Consider the following 21,664-nt stretch of genomic DNA (forward strand, 5'->3'; position numbering starts at 1 on the left):
CCCATCGCTGTGAAGATCTGCCACGTTGGCGTTGACTCTGAGGCCTTCCTTGGACTACCAACCGCTCCATTTTGTGATCACTTCGATGGATATGACCAAAGAACTTTACAATTCTAGAGTAAACAGCACTAGAGAGACGCTGATTGGGTATAATTTCATCTACAATCGAGCCGTCCATGGAATTCGAAGCAGTAGTCTCCATGTCCACATTTCAAAAGCGTCTATGCGACGTCTATCTGATTCTTTGTCGTCTATCTGATTCTTTTTGTACGTTTACAGATTGTTAAAATCATGGTTTGTGAGTGCTCCTCGTATCATTCATAGTGTATTGGTTTTTTCATTCATAGTGTATCTTTATTGTGTACGTATTACACATTTTTGCCAATGTTTTATGGATATTAGTCAATATCCATAAAAGTGAATATTTTAGCAAAAGTTTCCACATATTTGTAATCAGCTGTTCATAAAAATATAAATACATGTGACTTCATACATAAAGCAGGTGATTCGCTCGAAGATATTCATATGTTGTGGATACACTCAGTGAAAAAAGCTATTAAAATGTTTGACCTATGCACCAAAAGTGGTGGAACTTTTCTGGAATCAATCAGTATGTCACATGCACCTTTGATAAAATTTTGTGAGGTTAATTTTTCTTGTTTTATTTGTAAATGACTGTCATCTGCTTTACTTGCCTAATCAAGTCCCCTTGATATTGCTAAATAGTTATTCTCTGTCCTTATCCTGGTCCGTTCTGTGATATTTTTTAACCAAGAGGCCTGGTTATTTGATATATATCTGTTTCGCGTTCCTTGGTATTAAGTATAGATTTATATACTACAGCTTTCTCTCCGTTTTTGGTGACTGTATAGTTTTGAAGATCTGTGTGTGACCTATTTTCTTGCCAATCTTTATATAGCTTTCTTCACTCCTTTATTTTTCGTGAACTTCGTTTTACCACCACCAGGTATCAATCACCTGTCAATGTGTGCCAGCCAACACCGCAAAATCCATATTTAAGGTTTGTAATTCCTGGATGATTTCTTCTATTTTTGATCTTACTCTCTGAGCAATCTATGTGCCAATGTCCGTAGTCCCTTTCCGTAGCCTGTGCCATTTAACACTTTAAACACACCCTTAAACCGTTTACCTGGATGAAAGGGTAACTTTTTTTAAGCATTTTTTCCTTTAGATTGGTTATTTTCTTATCCAATATTCTCCAATTTTCTGTATTTACCCCTCAAAAAGGACCGCCATTTTCATCGAAATCATCTTTAGCGCTGTTATTATCTTCGTCCGCATCTCTGGACAAGGGGTCCTAATCAGGTGCTAGCTTCCTGTGCCAGAAAGCTTCTGGAATCTACGGAAGGCCGGAGGTTAATTAATTTTTCCTGATAGGACTGGCCTGAAAAAAATCCTGATGCGTCCCCAATAAGTTCCTAGCCGTACCCATTAAAACTTAGATGCGCGCATAAAACCTGACGAGCCCTTGTTAAATCTAAGGCAAGATCCATAAATGTTCATTGGTTTTAAACACCACAAATCCCGCCGACTTCGCTGCCATGGAATCAAATTCGTGTTAAAATATGAAGAATTTATTTATTGCCCTAAATGTTGGATGGATTTGGTAATTACACTAAAAAAAAACAGAATTTATATGATGTATTGGAAATGAGAAGAAAAGAGTTTATTCCAACAAATAATGTGGATGATTATATTTGCAACATATACACAATAGTGAAATGAACAGGACCAACTGGCTTAACATCAAATAGTTGAAGTATTGTAAAAATTGTAAAAAATAACCTAATTTTTAATATCTACAAGGAATCTTTCCATTCTGAGAAATTAACATTAACTGAAGGTTAAAGGAGAAGATTTTCCAATCTTTTGAAGTAGTCGATTAATTGATAGACCTATAAAATATTGATTTACTACTATTCCTTTTACATAGGTACAAAGTGTGGCAATTAAATCACTGGAGTGGTGCTACAAAATATTTTATTGAACACCAATTACATTACAAAATGTATGCCCTTAAATGTACTATCATTGCCAATCTCTACAATGCTTCATTGCAATTTTTCATTCTTTTTATTATCTTCTTAAACTCTGCCTTTGTCAGCTTCTTGAGAACCTCCATCGTGTGAATATGGTGAGTAGTCTATAGATGTCTTCAAGATCACATGGAAGCAATTATAACAAAATGAATTTGCTAACAATGCAGAAAATTAAATGACTGGAATTACTGGAGTTACTGGAATTAAGTCCAATAAAAAGAAGAAATGGCAAACAAATAGGATGATGGGAGAAGATGGATAAGTTTGTGAAAAATCTAGAAAATTAATTTTATAATCATTACACTAACTAATATCCATATCAGGATAACAATCATTTTTAGCTTATTATATACAGACAAATTAACTCATGACACAATGTTTTTTCTTGTAATTATTAATGTGATTAAAAATGATAGCTCAAGTAAATCTTTACAAGTAAATCTGGTTGATAACACTTTGAATTAAACCTGGTAATACTAAAAAAGAAAAAAGTGAAAACTTGTGGTCCTATAACCTCTGTGAATTTTTTTTTAATAAATGATTATTTTAAAATTAATGAAATAATGTTACACACATTTTTCCCCTTAATTTATTTGTATTACTTATCAAAATGACTTACTGTTTCATTTCCTGCAGCTGTAACCAATTCTTGTAAAGCACGAACTGACAAAGCTTGTTCAATTACAAAAACACATTGAGAGAGATCTGGTGGAATATTCTGAAAAGACAGAGAACAAAATAAAATTCAGAAAAAAATCAGAACACATTCAGTTCAATTTCAAATATGAAATTCATAAAACAAAAGCTGTAGCTATGTTGGTTTTTATAAGTACGGTTTTGGCTATAAATTAAGTCTCTATGTTAATACAGAAAAGTTTTTTCTCCCAATTCAAAATATTCAAAGCAGAGGAAGAAATTTAAAATGATTAAAATTTTATTAGTTTTAAAGTAGTTGTTGTAAAGTAATTGTTTTACTTTAAATATAAATGCTCCTAGTGGACTTTAAAAAATAATTCTTAGAATATTATTTATTGCAGAGAATAATAAACCTTTATTCCAAAAGCTTTACTAAATTGTGTAAGGAAATTCATATTTTATACTGGTATCATTATTTATATCTTGTCTCTTATAGAAGTTTTTATATTCTGAGCATGGGCAGAGAGATTTAATTAAGGAAAGTATCAACATAATTTATGATTTTAAGATACTTATTTGTTGATGTATAGTATGGATTTTATTTAGGTCAAGTGGAAGTAGACGAGTTAAAGCCTTTCTAAATAGATTAAATCAAGCTGAGTTTATTTAATTTTAAATTAAATCTTGGGAACGCAAATGACAATGAATCTGCTATGAGATATTTTTAATTAAATATCAATATATTCATAACTTACCTTGTCGGCGATATTTTCTAAGAAGCAATGTCTGTTACCAAAACCTTCAGCAGCTAAACAGACACGTTCTCCTGTTGCGGTACACGAAAGACAAACCATGTCTTCCTAAAAACAAATAGAAAAATTTCAATAATTTATAATTCTGCAGTTTAACCTCGAAACTTACCGTTCGTAAGAACGAAACATCATCCTGTTCGGAGCCCCCTTCGGCTTCTGCCATGATGGGGGTTTATTTTTTTCTGAAATTAACAAAATTACGTTTAAATACAAAAATATTTTGTACCTCCATAAATAGTTTTGTTTTTAAAATTGGAATGCAGTATAAAGTGTTGCCAACTCAAACAGGAATGTTATCAATTGCGATTCAAAAAATCCCTGAAAGGGTTAAATGGGTTGCATAAGCGAGTTATTCTCCGATTATTATTTTAAAAAATATGGAATATAAATTCAAATGTTTATTTTTATTGATAGCATGTTATCAATCAAACATAGCCTCATTCGAAACCATCTATTGTTTTAGTATTGAGGTTATAACAGTTGATTATTTTTAACCGGCTCTGTATTTTTTTCAGTTTCCTGCTTTCTTTCGCTATTAAACCGTTAATTTAATAATTTTCTGATAAATAAAATGTTCGGAGTATGTTTTAAACTAATAATTTCAACACGACGATTTGCCAATTTTCAAAATGGAATTTTTGGTAAGTGGCCTACATTTTTGAATCGCTACAGTTAAAGTTCAAGATTACTAAACAAATTTGAATTATGTGAAAATGTTAAATAACAAAGCAAGTAAATTTAATCGCTATAGTACTTACTTTTTCCAAATTTTTACATTAATTTTATATCCACACAGCAACAAAATTTTGTTCGACTGATAGTTCTGGTCTATTTTTAAACAGCTGAGAAAGAGGTATTTTTAGTTACTAGCCAAATTAAAATTAGAAAATTATTAGCGTTGAGGTGACTTTTATTTAGTTAGTAATAATTTCGGTGAATAAGGGACACGTTTTTAATAAAATATACTTCAAAGTTTCAAATTTGAACGCATCCTAAGTATTTCTACGTCACTAGTTAATAGTTATTTTATAAAATCACCAACGTATGATTTGTCTTTAAGAAAATGTTGGTTGATTAAAATATATGTTTTAAGTATTTTAATATATATATATATATATATATATATATATATATATATATATATATATATATATATATATATATATATATATATCGAAAATATGTCCATATTTACATGACAAACCTTCCTCTACTACGTATGTATGTAATAATCTAATAAATTGGACACTTTGCCAAAAATTCATGTTAAAATTAGTAAAACTTTTGTGGTATATACAAGGTTTTTCATTAAATTTAATAAACAGTTTTAAAGAATAATTTATTAAGAAATATTTTGATATTTTTACCTATTGTTAACAATTCAACTTGTCAATATAATCCAGTCAGAGACGAAAATGTCCCTGAATATCTAAAAATCATACGAACAAGCTAAATTTTGCTGAGAATGTCAATATATCCAAAGATTTTACTACTCTAACCCTCGGCCTTCTCCCTACAACCCCTCCTCGTAAGGGGATAAAAACGGATAAAATCGATTTACTAAGAATTTGTACGCCGTAGAAAAAAATATTTCTACGGGGTTTTCTATTTCTGATATAATTTTGAACAAAAATATTTATTAGCATTGTCTAGAATGAACCGTTCTCCCAGAAACAACGTTTGAAGCGACCGTCGATTTTGAATGACAGTTACGCGCGCGAAACCAGTTTTAAATAAAATATTAACTCGATGGTAAAAAATTCGATATCTTTTGATCAGAATGTCCTATCGACAAAAATTAAGATGCGTTTTAAAGACAAAGAGTGTAACTTTCGTATGCAATGTTTGTGTTTTGCTGCAAATGTCAGTTTTTATAAAGGGGTTAAATAAATAAACGTTGCGGGATTAGAAGAGAGTCGCCTAATATTGGATACATTTTTTTAAACCACTACTTTTTACAAAAAAATAATTCCAATTTGGTTTTGTTTTTAGTAATTTGTTGGTATAACTATTTATTATGTTCTGGTAGGATTGAAATAATTCTAGAAGATACCTTTAGGCAATAATGAAATTTAAATAAAAATAAAACAATTGGACAGTTTACAACATAGTCGCCTAATACTGGATAGGGTATCCGATATTAAGGAAACGATTATTTCATGTACATGTAAAATGTAAACAATTTATTTGTTATTTTGGTGATTACAAAATATAACTTTTATTTCAGTTAATGTTATTTATTATCCTAAACGTTTATGTATTCTTTCGTTTTCATTAATTCTCTGCATAAATTATAGTCAAAGTTTCATCATCATTCTGGCTTTACAACTCTGCGTGGGTCCTAGCCTCCTCAAGAATTTCTCTCCAGTCGTCCCTATCCATCGCCTTTCTCAGTCAAGCACGTATTCCCATATTTCTCATGTCTTTATCGATGTTATTAAGGAACCTTGTTCTGGGTCTTCCTCTTCTTCTCTGGCCAATGGAACTATCAAGGAGCGTTTTTCTAGCTGGGTCATTTTGTTCCATCCGCATTACATGCCCTATCCACCTCAGACGTCCTATCTTAATATGTTTTACGATATCAGGTTCCTGGTATATTCTATAAAGTTCGCAGTTGTATCGTCTTCTCCATACTCCATTGTCATTCACTGCTTCATAGATTCGCCTTAATACTTTTCTTTCGAAACATGTTTTCATTATTTTTTGTTAGAGTCCAGGTCTCTGAACGATATGTTAGGACTGGGCTTATTTTATTGTTTTGTAGAGTTTTATTTTATTATTTCTCGATATAATTGTGGATTTAAGGAGGAGATTGAGCCTAAAATATCATCTGTTGGCCTTGCAAATTCTGCGATTTATCTCTGCGGTTGTAGGTATTATTTTCAGTGTTAAGGATATACATACTCGATCACTGCTTCGATGACGTCGTTTTCTATAACAAGTGGTCGTAGGATTTGTGGTTGCGTGCTTATTTTTTCATAGTTTTTGATAATTTAGCATATAAGTCGAAATGTGGGATTTAATTTAAGCGACATTCTAATAAGATATGATTTAAGGCTCCCACTTGGCCGAACTCGAACCGAAGAAGTTTGGAACTTCTTTTACCAATTTAAGACTTGTAAACATGCAAAACGATTGTTTTATGCCAAAATATGTAATTACAAAAAAGATACCGCGGTTACACAATAAATTTTAAGAAAAAGAAAAAAATGTTGATTCTTGTATTTGAATATTTATTATTTGTATTACTTATTACAATAATGTAGATATATTAAAAACAATGTTATGTTTTTATACAAAGTTCAAGAATGATTGAATAATTGGTTGTGTTCATCCTCCGCAGTACTTCTTCATTGGTGACTTTGAAGTTATCATATCGACTCTGATACTCCTCTATTTCTTGACATTGTTCTACTTTTTGTTTCTCGTTGGCTTCTCTTATCCTTCTTCATTCTGATTTTTAAATTATCTACAACTGGTACATGATCAGACTTTATGTCTGCCCCCGGGTATGTTTTGACAGATGTATAGCTGTTCCTATACATCTTATTTACTAGCATGTAATCAATCTGATTTCTTACAATCCTTCCCACAGAATCCTGTGTAGATTTCCAGGTGTACAATATCCTTGGGTGTAGCTTAAACCAGGTGTTCATTATTACTAATTGATTTGCTTCCGCAAAAATCTCCAATGTATCTCCCCGATCGTTCCGGTTTCCTAGTCTAAATGATCCAACTGCAGATGATGTTTTGCTGACTCCAACTTTGGCGTTAAAGTCAACTATGACAATTGTTAAGTCTTGCTTTTTTAACCTTTTCACGACTTGATTAATGCTATGGTATAGTTCTTCTACCTCTTCTTCTGTTCCTTCTGTTGTAGGTGCATGTGCATATACTTGAATTATATTGATGTCGATTTGTGTTACTTTCAGTTGTATGAGCATCACTCTTGCTGAGATTGGGATGCAGTTGTCAACAGATTTTGCCACTTCTTTTGTCAATATAATGCCGAAACCTAATTCATGTTTGCCGCTATCTGTTCCAGAATAGTAAACGCGGCATTTCCCGATATTTGCTTATTCCCAGAATATTTAATTTTATATGGGCCATTTCACAATGGGCAACAGGAGAGGAAATAATATCATTAAGATTTAAAAATACACTCGTATAAAAGAAAAAATGATTATATTTCAGCCACGAGACTATCTTACTTAACCTTCTATGGCTGGCGCGAACAAAATCTCCGCACCAATCTAAACTTCCCAATTTTTTAAAAATTACCCACTTTTTTTGTTATAGATCGGCCATGTATCTTCCAAAAATGTTAATTAATTTCTTCACACGAAGTGTCAGTCGCATCCTGATCTTTGATGAAAAGGTATTAGTGTTGTTCTGAAGCTATTTTTTTGTGGCATTTTAAATTAATTACTATTTAAATGGGAATAAGCCACAATTAAAGGTTAAAATACGTTAACAAAAAACAAAATTTGTTTAATTTACTAATGTTTGTATTTTGAGAACGATTTCCGAAGTGGAAATTGAAACGTCAATAAACGTATTTTAACCTTTAATTGTGGCTTATTCCCAGTCTCCATCTAGTTTATTATTACTACATCTATGGTAAGGTTATTCGACTAATTTCTTCTTCGGCTTTTTTCCATTATGAGTTCGTCGTTTTTGTCCTCCACCAAATAACGGCCCTGAAGACGATATCAATTTTTTGGAGCAGAGGAGTATAGGATTAAATCAAACAAGATTATAATGTATTTTTGATTTTCTCACTTCCACTACTGTCCTCCCACAGTGCCTTTTTAAACAACATAGCATAAATAAAGATTTTCCAAAAAAATTAGCTTTCCAGCTGTAAAAGGACCAAAGGTATGATTTTTTGTAAAAAATGGTCGATATTACTGGTTTTTCGATAAATTCACCAATAAGGTTTTATAAAACAACAAATTTCATATTGCATTAAGATTTTTCAATATAAATAAAAAATCACGAGTTAGATTTTTCGATATAATTCGGGGAACAGCTAATCTGTGTACTCTGTTTGGATTTTTATGTTCTATGAATCACTTTTCAAAAGATAGTAGTGGTGGTTTGCTGTAAAATTTTGCGTGAGCTATAGTCAGTCCAAGCCTGCTGGAAATATTTACTTACCTTTATTTCTATGAAATTTCATAATCAATTGTTGTGTTCAGGTTATTTCTATTGTCATATTTTTTTATTTATTTCACCAATGTCTCCTATCATCCAAAGTTCACTTGCCAATTATGAATTAAGATCTTCAAATAAAACTCCACAAACAATTAAAAATATTTTATTTAATTAAATAATTTTACAATAAAGGTGACAATGTTTAAATAATAATTGTTAACAAAATAAGAAAAATATAGAATAATGTCTTTATTATATTTATTGTTAAGCTCCATTTATACTTTCTAACAACTTCAGAGATCTACGGTACGTTAGTTACAATACTGTAACTACACTGGTATTGTTGTCATATGGTTTCAAAACCATGTTAAAACATTTATAGGAACGATCATTATGATAAATTAAAATTGAAGAGTTTTGTAAAATCGTTAAAAATAGACAGATTGCAACAATTTTTACTGTAAAATAAAAATTTCTAAAAATCTAGTGACTCACTCAGAGTGAGTCGCGTCTTGTCCTCAGTTAGTCTAAAATATATGCCAAATTAAAACTCTTAAAATTAGCGGATCATTTGGAAGTATCCTGCAAATTTTCTAGTGAGCGATTTCCGAGTAGTTACAAGAAAGTGCCGAAAAAATATAGAGAAAATAAAAAACCAATATTCAGGAAGATATAGAAGTAGTTGCTTTCGGGTTTTGTATACACAGTAAATGCCTTGTTATTATGTAAAGTCAGATTCATTGTTTTTACAGGACTCGCTGTACCTACTCAACGGAGACACAAATTCCTTTCAGTAGAAAAATCTCGTGTGACTTTCATACCCACAATACACAAATAAACGAGTAAAGACTGTTACCTGCGATTATGAGTGCTGTAGTGACAATCAGCGGCGATAATTTTAAGTACCCAATATCATTCTAGGCCGAGCATAAAGCATAGATACTCTTTATTTGTCTTTGTGATTTAAAAGGCACTCACATGAGTCTCTTTGCTATCTTTCTTGCTATTGACGTAAGCAAAATTTGCCTGGTTTGTTCTGTTAGTTCTAAAATATACCACCTAATATATTCCTTCGGATTTAAACTGCTTCACGAATTTTTCTGAAATAGAAGTAGTGATTTTTGGAAATATGATTTTGTTTCAAACAATAAGTACTGTACGGTTTCTTGGGAATATTTAGTCAATGCAGAATGGGACAAACCAGACCTAATGCATCTTTGATGATCTTGCATTCAGATTATGACAAGTTAAAACTGGTTTCGCCGCAGGAACGATTATATTTGGGAGTAGGCATTTTTTATCTTTGAGAATAGGAGGAGTAGGACACGAGATAGATGCAGCTGGATTGCTGGATAGCCAATCGAGATTAATGCCTATTGAAGATGAGAAAGTTTAATGGATGACAAAATTCTCTGGGGTGGATGGTAATATAATACAGCGAAATGATTGAAATATGAGTAAAGTCAGTTGATAAATGTCTCAGCAATCTATCAGAGAGATACTGTCGGCGTAAGATAATATACTTCCAACTTTGAGCACTTATAAGGCTTTCATGAACATCAGCAATGATAGGGGAGGGGAAATAGGACCTATTAGGGTTCTAGATACTTGCCTAAAAAACTACTTTTAAAAGAAAAGTGAACGAAGAGATCTAGGATGAGAAGACATAGTAAGAGTACGACTTCTTTAAAACACGAAGAAATGTAGACGAATTATAGAGGGTTTGTTAAAAAAAAAGGTAAAAAATGTCTACTGCCGGGATTTTCCGCTATTATATGCTGTTAAAAAGTGCAACTAGATTATCAATTAATTGTTTATTTGATTTACAATGATCTTTAGCATACATTGTCCAGACCTGTCGCCTTGTTTTTAGTGCTGCAATGGCATATTCCAGTGTTGCTTCTCGTTCTCCATAAAGCTGTTCATCAATGACGTCCGATGCAAATAAGTTTTCTATGTAGAATTTCAATGTTTCTTATATCCAAGATGGCGATTAGCTTTTCATCCATATCTTGTATGCGGTTGTTCTATTTCCCCGCAGTCGTTGGATAATAATTTTTCTTTGGTATCTAGAAATGTTTGGTACTTGTAGCTTGTGTGCTATCGAAAAAAACTGATTAAAGGATCTGAATTAACTTGTGTGAAAAATAAAATTAAGTTCTCCAACGCACTTAAGCCGTTCACTGTGGTATTTGGCGCGTCTAGTTCGCCGAAAAAAGTCATCCCAATGGAAGCTACTAGAGAGCCCAAACTGAAAAAAGTACGCCATGTTCGGCCAAAACTGAAGATTTTATGTTTTCTTCGGTTACAATGATGTGGTATTTTATGAGCTCTAAGCAGAACGTTATACGATCAATAAGGAATATTACATTGAACATATGCGTCATTTGCGTGAAGCAATACCAAAAAAAACCCGGAATTGTGAAACGAGCCATGGGTATCCCACTATGATAATGTACCAGCTCTCACGTCTTCGCTAATTCATAGTTTTTGTCACCGTATTCACTGGACTTGGTTCCCTGCAGCTTTTCCCTGCTCCCAAAACGAAATATATATATATATATATATATATATATATATATATATATATATATATATATATATATATATATAAAAAGACGGGGTTGGCCAAGATTGAGGTTATGTAGACCGCATCGTTAGAAGAGCTGAATGACATACCAAACAGTCCATATATAATGCGGAATACAAAATAGATGAAAAAAATAAAGTTATTTTTAAAAAACGTTATATTCCACTTTTATTTAATTTATTTACTGGGGTACAAATAGTATAAAATAGTAATAAATTGGGACATCACTGGGAAATAAATTCTAATGGACATATTGCTATACCCAGCAAAGTATTTGAGTGGGTTCAAGATATCCGCAATAAAAAAGTATTTTTAAAAGTCCTAAAATTCAAAATTTATTTAAAATAATCTATATATTCCCACATTTTATACTGAAATAAAATTCAGTTTCACTGTTTTGCATACAAAAATATATTGCATATAAATATTTTAAAGTATACTAAAACGACAACAAAATTTGTTTTGCTTCAGTGCCTGCATCCACACTTAATTGACACTGCTACAATTGTGTTGCGCTGTATAATGTATTAAATCTCACGAAATAAAAAAATTCCTTCATATAAATAAATTTAAACATTTGTAAATCCAAAAATCGTTAGAAATATAGTGAGCTTTGACCATACTGCCATAGTTACAATAAAAAAAGTCCATCCAACTATAATAAATTACTTTTTGGTATGTTTTACCTATTTTTTAGACTTTACAATATGTACAAGATAACATTTGTGTTAATTATATAATTGATAATAAAAACACAGCCAAAAACGCTGTTGACTGTACAGAAAAATACAGAAATCTAGCAGAGTATTATCTTTTGACTAAAATAAACTTAAGGTTAGCTTCTTTTCCGGCATTCGCTACAGCTCTCGGCAAAAACAGGGTAATCAAACCATATCGAAATTTCTTCTTGGCTCTGGTCATTATAGGTGCTAAAATATACATACATTGAATCTAAAATGCTGAAACAAATAATATATACCAACGAAAACATGACATGTGGAGTCATATTTACGAATTTCAGTTTATGATATATGATCGTACACCTCTGTTCAATTATACCATTCCTATAAAATGAACATAGTCATCACTCAAGGTCAAGATATACTTATGTTAAAAAGAAAGCTCTCCTTCCAATTTTGCTAGTGTGTGGTTTCTGGGATTATCGAAAAAAAGCAGTTAGGTAACTAACCTAAAAAAATAAGGGAAACCTCAATTTAAACTTAAATATGTTTTTACTTCACCAAAGAGAGGCTATAGGAGGGTATGATCAGACAACAACAACTGTAAAGCCAATAATAGTTGAAAATATATTTATATTATATGTAAACAAAAGAATCACCAATATTGCTGAATCCAGAAACTGATAATTACAGACAGAACTAGCAAATATAGAGAGGGAAAAGTATTATTTAAACAGTTGACAAACGAAAAAAACAATGTTTAAAAAAACTAACGGACGTTTTTGTGAAAAAATTAACGACACGGGACTTTTTAAGATCTACTCATTTGTATTACAGAATATAAAAAGATTATATGAAGCAACAAGGGCATTAATCGACTATATGAAACGTGATATAACAATATAGAAAGTGAAAAAGTGCTGTCATGCAAAAAACAGCATAAGGGCTATCGGTTATCCGGTATTCATGATCAGAGAAAGGCGTACGACATATCATATAAGAGGAGGATGAAGAATATAAGGCCGTAGAAGAAACACAGACTGCATATTGCCAAATAGTTGTTAGGGTGATTCCAAAGCTGTACGACAAATCAAATAAAATGACAGAAAAGAGAAGAGGAAAGCTTCTGTCCAGTATTTCACGACACATCACGTCCTTTTTTCAAGGGTTTTCATTTTTCCATTCTGTCTTGCCGAGTTCTTTGTTGGAAGTACTGTTTTAAAATATACATTCCATTAAGTTTGATTCCGCAAAACATTTAATACTGCACAACGATTACTAACAATTTAACTTAAATGCTTTTCCGAGGTGGAAATTTAACGTATTTTCAATTAAATTGTGACTTATTCCCATTAATTTTAGTAGATAATATAGAAATGTCATAAGAATAACCCCACTCTATTGTATCATTGAAAAGGCATCAGACAAGAAACTTGTTGCGGCAGATTTGAACATGTATATGCCTATTGACGCTTTTCTGACACCGAGCTCTATAAATCCAATTGGGCGTCACTCAGTCTCGCTGTAGCAATCGCTAGTTGAAAGACCATTCGCTAGAGTATTGTTTAAAAAACGCAAAGTGTTGAGATGGAGCATGAATTAACCCAAGTTTTTTGTTGAACATTCGAAAACCGCTACGAAAACTAATGCTATGTTAAATGAAGTAAACGGAAGTAAATGCTTACTGCTCACACAAGTGTGAGCGAGTCAAAACTTCAAAGAAGAGAAAGGATCAAAGTTTTTCAACTTCAAAGATAAATACAGCTTGTTTTTTGTTCCGAGCTCTTGTTGAAATCTCAGGAATTAAAAAAGATAGTATTGTATTGATATTGTATCAAATTTTGCACGAATCATTAAACATGCAGAAAGTTTGTGAACAAAAGGTGCTCCATATTTGCCCGACCTAGCTACCTATGATTTTTTTATTCTCTTGGATAAAATTGGAGCTTAAGGAGACAATGTTTGACATTGTGGAAGCGGTGAAATAAAAAAAACGATGAAGGTTCCCGAAAAAGCACTTCCAGTAGCGCTGTCAACAGTAGAAAATTCCTATGGAGCGTCGTAATGATCGGCAAAGCGAGTATATTGAAGGAAATAAAGTTTGTAATGCAATTGGTCGGTACGTTGAAAGTAAATAAAAAATGTAGCTCCTTCTTCATCATATATAGTGTAGAATGGAATATCGTACACAAAAGGAAAAAGAATGTTACAACCGTTAGAAGTATATCTTGGATATACAAGGGAATAAATCGTCATATTCATTGAAACATCGTTACATATGAAATAACCTGTAAGCGAGATAAGTATAAAGTGAAAACGGATATCCAGCAACTATTTTAAAAGCTTAAAAGATGGACTTAATATCCCGGCACATCAAAGGAGACCTGTTAAGGACGATTAACTTAACTTTCGGATTACAGTTAATTATATTCATATTTTATAATATATATGCAATATATATTGCAAGGTTATGATCCAGATCATCATTTCCTTTACTTTTCTAGTTAATTTCCTGCTGTTTGCTTCATACCATTCCATCTATTTGGGCTCTTCCCTAACTAGTTCATATCTCAAATGTTTGTTCCAGCTCGAAGCTAAATATATTCGCATATATCTAGTTGCCTTTACTTTTGCAATACTTCTTCCTATTTCTATGGGAATATTTGATCACTCCACATTCTACCGTCTCATTTTATAATTATGTAACTTAGCGGTTTATAGATTTAAGAAACGGTAACCGTGTCACGATCTTCATTAACTAAGGGGCCCATACAACAGTTGTTCGGTCAATAGACAAAGAGCTGATAGACGATTATGAAAAAATACTTGTATTTGCATATCATGAAAAAAAAAAGAACCATTGATAATGCCTGAAACACAAGACCTGAAAGAAAGGTCCATGGGGCTTATCAATCTTTGATCTTTTTATATTCTTATTAAGAAAGCAATAAAATTGAAGACATTTTATTGAGTCTAAACTGTAGTCGAAATTAATTTCGAAATAATATAGTTGAGACAAGTTGAGATTTGGATAGAGTACTTATAAATAAAAAACTTATTTTCAATGTCGTTCGTATTATTTACTCTATTTTACTGCCACGTTGTCCGGTTGGGCAGACGCTAACGCGACATTAGCTTTCGTATAACAGAGTCTGCATGTCTGAAGTCTATGAAGGTCACGTATATTTGCCAATATGTTGTATACAGGATCTGATAATGCTGTTCTATGGTTTGATCAGTTTTGTTTGCTTCTTTTTTTTGTGTATTGATATCAGCATTACATTGTCTAATGCTGAAAGCATTACTTTTGTCTCTCATGTAAGATTTGTTAGTTTTTGAGTTCCTTCTATTAATTTTTTTCCTCCATCGTTTATATTATTATCTCAAGAAATTTTACGGTTTATTAATTTTGTATTTACTCTTCTTATATTTCTTCTAGTGATGAAAAAAGAGCTTTTAGTTCATTTCATTGTTGTGTTTTTTTATTTCTTTTGCTTCTGTCGCAATGTCTTCCACTTATAGTATTTCCACAAAATGACAAGCGTCTCATTACCGTCTGGTCCCCATTTTTATCTTTTATGGAAAATGTTTTACTGTGTTTCTTTGCTGTCGCTTCTCATTCCTCGAATGCCATTTTTACTGTCCTTTTTCCCGAAATTGGCTTCTATTTTCAATATTCTGTTGTTCAGAAATCTAAGCTTTCATGCTCGACATTTTTGTTTTACCCTTCGTCTTTTTATTTGATATTTTACTTCGTCCCCTTCCTTTCCTGTTTGTAGCATCTTTTGTTTGGCTATCCTTCTGTTTTTTTAATAGATTAAACCACTCACTCATTTTTATTTTTTACTTATTCTTTTTGATAACGAATTTCTTCCTTGTTGGAAAATTTTGTTTTCTCTTTTTTTTTAGTTGCAGCACTTGTACATTTAAAATATCTGCAGATTCTGCCATGTTTTTCTCTTTTTTCCCACATCGGCTCCTCTGTAGTTTCGATAGTCTGTTATAATTTTTTCAGGCGCTTTTTTTATAATAACGTGGACTATTTGGTTTGAGTACTTTTCATCTGAATTTAGCCATGTTGTCCTACTTTCCTTTTTGTGTCTACGCTTTGCTATCCTTTAGTTATTTTATGTTCCCTGCTCTTGTTTGGTTAGATAATAACTATTGATGTATATTAAATATATTTCAAATATAGTATTTTAAAACTAAAAAAATCTATATTGAAACCGCGTAAATTTTAAAATACAGCAAAAACATTTTTTAACACATGTATTCAGTACGATCTTCGATTTTGTGTTAAGATATTAGAAAAATACTTTATATAAAGTTTTTATAAAATTGCCTACCAGCTCTCGGTCTATAAATTGTTAGAAATTATAGAATATTCAACTTTTACAGCGTTGTAAGAGGTATGTATCTCCTGTATATTCATTTGTTGGACTTCCAAACCCGTATAATCAATTTTAACTGTGAGCGATAGGAAATATGTACCGAATAACGATAGAAACAACATTTAAACTCGAAGTAAACATTGTAAAAACTACTAAAATGGAATAATAACTACCAAGTACTAACCATGGGTTGCGATACAAGACTTGTTGCCTCCAAAATTTTGATAACAAAACAACACAATACACAAATACATGGTAATTTTCCTAATTTCCGTTCTGCATTGATTAACTTATGGAATCGTCTAAAGTCTCCTTCATATTTTTCAGAATTTTAGTTAATAAAATGTTCCGGTAGATTACCCTGTCATAAGCAGATTTCAAGCACTTATAATTAAAAGAAAAACAGATCACAACTCAACGAGAAAGGTACTAATTTCAACTTGTTGCAAATCAAGGCCAACTTAACATAAGAACAAAACTTAACACTCCTTTATTTATCGTTTAGTGTACAAATTATAGTCCTAAACAGATTTGTTTCGATGGAAGTTCATTTCGGTAACAATCAAGATATGTATTAATTTTTTAATGTTTATATATTTGGGCTAGTTCATTTAAACACTTCTGTATCTAAAGTCATTAAGAGGATATAAAATCTTGTAATTCTTGTAAATCTGAGTAATTCGTTTTTATAAAAATCATCTAAATAACACATAGATACGATAACTAGTCAGTCAGTTTATATCTGACTGACTTTTAGACATAAACTGGAAATAAAGTAGATATTTTTAGCAGTTCAAACTTTTGAAAAGAAATAATGTAAATTAATTTGTTATCTTTGTTCGATAATGTGTTGGGGTTGAGTTTTTGTAACTTGTTCTTTCAAGTTAGTAACGAATTTGATCAGAAAATGAATGCGTTTGATTGTGTTTTAAAATAGATTGCCTTAAGTTAAATTTTTTAGCTTGCATTTGTGCATCTTTTTAAATTAGCTTGTTCATGTTTTGTTTTATTCACATTGTTTGGTTTTGTTCTAATCATTTGTTAATTGTACTCAGTTTAGTAGTGCCACTCGGCCAAATATACATATTAAACCAAATTTTAGTGTGCTATTAATTCCCTGAATAACAATGTTTATTATATAGTCCGTCTAGAAAGTATCCGGAATTTTATATTTTTCCTAATTTTAATAGATTTTCTTTTTGTAACATTTTAAGACAAAAGTATTGCATCAAGTAGGTTGTGCCGATAGTAGGTTATGGACAAAATCGCATGACAACACCATCTGTCAAATATTGTTGTTTGTAAACAGACTTAAAATTTGTGAAATAATGTCGCAAGTAGAAAAAAGAAAAGTGGTGGAATATTTGTATAGAAAGGGTGTCCGAAACGTTAAAAAATTAGTGCAATTGACTGAACTCGGAAAAAGTGCAGTGTATGAGACAATAAAGAGGATAAAAAATGGCATAGATATGAGACAAAGACCAGTTTCGGGTAGACCGCGTAAGAAACAATTTAAATGCTTTAGTGGCTTTAGGACCACAAAATCCGCGCCTAGGGTTTCGAAAATTTACGAACAGATTTGGAAATCAACAAAGAATAAAAGTGTGCCCAGAAACTGTCCACATGACACTGAAAAAGCAAGGCTACATATCAAAGAATCTAAAAAAAATCCCTACAATGACACCTTTGCAAAGGCAACGAAGAATAGATTTTTGTCAACGTTTTCGAGAAGATAATTTTAATAATGTCTTTATATCTGATGAAAGTTGTTTCCAGCTTGGTGCAACTCATCTAAAAGTCCTATCAAGAGAATATGTTACCGTTCAAATTTCCAAATTTCCCACTAAAATTTTGGTTTGGGGAACAATATCTCAGCGTGGTATACCTCCCTGTATATTTAATGGTACTGTTGATAGTGTAAAATATTGTGACATCCTAAATGGTTTTCTTCTTGAAACGGCTGATGTTTTATATCCAAAGAGGTGGCGTTTTTAGCAAGATAATGCAAGATGCCATACTTCTGCTTATACTCAAGCTTGGATGCAAGAACACGAATTGGCAACAATTCCGTGGCCAGCAGCATCTCCAGATCTTAGCCCCATTGAAAACATATGGGGACTGATGAAGATTGAAGTGGAACGAGCAGCGCCACGAGATAAAGAAGGTTTGATTCGGTTAGTTTTACAGGCCTGGAACACCATTACTGAAAATTATGGCCTTGACCTAGTTTCGGGTGTACTTGGACGTTTGGTTTAGTGTGTAGATTTAAATGGAGGTTGTATAAGTAACTGAGATGAATTATTTGTTGAAATTTTATATTTCAAGTGATAGAAATCAATACCGTAAAATCATAATTCTGCTTTCTTTTTTCCGGATACTTTCTAGACGGACTATAATTTCATTTGTTATGTATTAGCTTCTACTGAGACTGAAATAACCGGTAATTAAGAAAGAAAATCTATTGGGACTAAATATTTACTAAAAACTCGAAGATAATCCATTACCAAACATAAAAATATACGAGCAACACATAGAAAGTTCGAACAAGTTTAAATACCCAAATTTCTGACTAACGTCGTATATATTCTGATTTGGATGTTAGATCTCAAATAGAACTGACAATATCAGCACCCAGCACATTGTAGGACGCATCGTCCATTCTGAAGAATGATTGTAAATTAAGGACGATTAAAGATATATCAGCGATGAGTGGGCTTGGAGAGGTAGTACCTTTATATCGGGTTGACTGAACAAGCCCAGATGGCTAGATGAAGCGAATACAGTTCTTTTAAGTGAAGCCTTTTAAGTGGTGAATAGCCATACCTTACACGAGGATCCCTGTTACGTTGACATGACGGTTCTAAACCAGAAGGTCGATAAACATTCCTTTAAAGAGCATTTTCTAGTACCAAGTTGTGGCGTATAGGAATCTATTCTTGATTGGCGGAATATTGGATGCTGAGATGCAATACTGACGCAGTTGTACTGTCTCCTATACTGCGATATACACTTCAGCCTTAGAAAAACAGCTAAGTCAGTACGAGGTTTGTCTTTTTACTTTTGCATGTAGCTGCTTAGATGGCACCACCAATAAAACCTTCTGATACAAATGTAACCTCAATCTTTCTTTGACATAAATCATAAGTTTCATTGCGATACAACAAGTCGTGTAGATACAGTGAATTTTTGAAATGAGCAAGTCGGTAGAAAAATGGGTCTTAGCCGAGAACATTTTCGAGCAATAATGTTTTACAATTTTTGGAGAGGATTGTAGAAACGAGAGAAAATGGTTTCTATCCAGGTCGTTAATCATTTAAAGAATCGGTGTTACAGGTTAGATCTCACAGATTACACCACTATTTCTTCACAACTTTTAAATGTCCAAATCAAATGTCAGAAAAAATACAACAAAGACACATGTGTTGATATTTCTATTAAAAATATTGTGATGAAAAACATTTTAAAATAAAATTTTTTGAAATGAACTTCCATCGAAAAGCCGAACAATGGTCTAAAAACGAAATACTACAAAATTCCTAAATCTCTATGGTGAAAAATTACTCTTTTTAAATTTCAAATAGAATATATTTCAATTTTAATCACGAAAATATAATTATTGTATTATATATTTCAATTGTAGGTACTGTTTCTAAAATTAGTGGTATTTAAAAATATTCAAATACCAATTAGATCTTCTACGTTCTCTAAGAAGAGAAGTAAAATTGAGGTATATATTCTTACGAGAAAAAAATCTCTATAATCTCTCATTTTTTTTTTAATTCCGTCTTCCAATTTTTCTAAAACATCACGATTTCTGTATTCTTTTCCGACTTAACTAGAATCTATTCTAATAATAAGTTAAGTGTTTTGATTAGTCTAACTTCTTAAGCAAAGCAGAAACCTTGGATTTACGATGAGCTTGTCTAAAAAAGAAAATATATAATTATCATGATGTAGTGATTAAAAATATAAATCTAATAATTGTATCAGTTCCATTATACAGGGTGGGGCAACGCAAAAGAAATATCTCGGGTATATTCAACACCCATTTTTGTGAAAAAAAAAAAAGAAAAAAAATGCAAAACACGTCGATTTTTTTTAGAGAGCCTCGTATTATACACCATAGGGTATGAGGTCTGCCTTTTTTATATAAGTACATTCTTTGTACAAATGCAGAATGAATGCAAAAATAATAAAAATATTATTTAACAGGTTTTTAAATGGAGAAAGGGGTACCACAAACATGGAAAGAAGGATGTTCGCTCTTTTAATCAAGGTATTCTGTGTAGTTTGAATTAAAGGCATTTCTAAAAACAGTCTTTTGCTGTGATTTATTTTTCTTGCCAATATTTTTACTTGATCATAGTCAACGTGAGGTTATTCGAATGGAGACCAAGGGAGAAGCGTCGGTGACTGTTGAGGCTGGATGACGATAGTTTGGAGTGTGACCCATCGTGACTGAATATACACTTAATGTACAGGCTCGTAATTTATTCAGATTAAGTCACTCTTGTGCGATGTTTATCTTTCCGACATAATCCTGGACGTTTCTCCAATATATTTATACTTTGTTGCAATTATTACAGGGTAGAGTGTATACTACATTGGAGCTTTCTTTAATATTTAAGGGTGTCTTTAGTTTGGTGTGTAACTTCGATAATGTTTGTATATTTCTGGTTCCAATTTTAATATTCGGTACTACTCCAAACGTATTAAAGTCCATTTGTTAAGCCTGGTATGTATGGTATAGAGTGGTACACCGTTCGTTTTTTGTTTGTTGAGACCTTTGTTTGATCTGTCGCTTTGCCTTTTGAGGTACCAAAAATAAATCTATTCCGAAGGTTCGCTGATAATAAATTCTTCAACATGATCGTTTTTAAATTTTGTGAGATCTACTATCAGTGAAAAAAACATCACACATATAAAAGCCACATAAAAAGTACAAAAAAGATTGGGGGGATTATTACAAGTTCAAATGGGATCAAGTTATTTTTGTGTTTGGTTTTTGCTTTCTTCATTAGTAAGACAAACACTGTTGCTTGTTTAATAAATAATAACAGAGAGTAGACAGAACAGCTCCAGCTTCTACGCCAAAACTTGCGATGGAGGTTTCATAAGCATAGGAGCAGTGACAGAAGGCCAAAGTAGAGTTATTTTCTTATAAAAATAGAAGAGACATGGTCAATATAGATACTGTTTATACAAAAAGTTTATGAAGTTATGAAGAGAAAAAAGAAAGTTATATATATATATTTAGGGATTCTACAGTATTCACTGCCTTCCCTCGCTCAACCGTTTCCATCTCTCTCTGTTGTTCCATTCTCCATCGTTTAGTCCT

At 32.0% G+C, this 21,664-nt stretch overlaps 3 protein-coding genes across 14 annotated transcripts in view; 1 reads left to right on the forward strand and 2 right to left on the reverse strand.

Moving 5' to 3' along the window:
- RyR (Ryanodine receptor) overlaps positions 1-4,351 on the reverse strand; it is a 142,879-nt gene extending 138,528 nt beyond the window's left edge. Inside the window, 4 exon segments of the mRNA XM_072542890.1 lie at positions 2,680-2,778; positions 3,452-3,556; positions 3,618-3,690; positions 4,267-4,351. Coding sequence (XP_072398991.1) covers positions 2,680-2,778; positions 3,452-3,556; positions 3,618-3,671 — 258 coding nt within the window. The 5' untranslated portion in view covers positions 3,672-3,690; positions 4,267-4,351.
- Positions 3,999-21,664, forward strand: part of LOC140449647 (guanylate kinase) — a 202,127-nt gene continuing 184,461 nt past the window's right edge. The window contains exon 1 of the mRNA XM_072542908.1: positions 3,999-4,149. Within this exon, the coding sequence (XP_072399009.1) occupies positions 4,080-4,149 (70 nt within the window). The 5' untranslated portion in view covers positions 3,999-4,079. The remainder of the gene's footprint in view (positions 4,150-21,664) is intronic.
- Positions 10,395-21,664, reverse strand: part of hppy (MAP4K3-like protein hppy) — an 86,981-nt gene continuing 75,711 nt past the window's right edge. For all 12 annotated transcript variants that reach the window (XM_072542896.1, XM_072542901.1, XM_072542898.1 and 9 more), the window contains one exon: positions 10,395-20,249. The gene's annotated coding sequence lies outside the window, so the exon portion shown is untranslated. The remainder of the gene's footprint in view (positions 20,250-21,664) is intronic.

The sequence above is a fragment of the Diabrotica undecimpunctata genome, chromosome 9, assembly GCF_040954645.1.
Source record: "Diabrotica undecimpunctata isolate CICGRU chromosome 9, icDiaUnde3, whole genome shotgun sequence".
In the NCBI taxonomy this organism is placed as follows: Eukaryota; Metazoa; Arthropoda; class Insecta; order Coleoptera; family Chrysomelidae; genus Diabrotica; species Diabrotica undecimpunctata.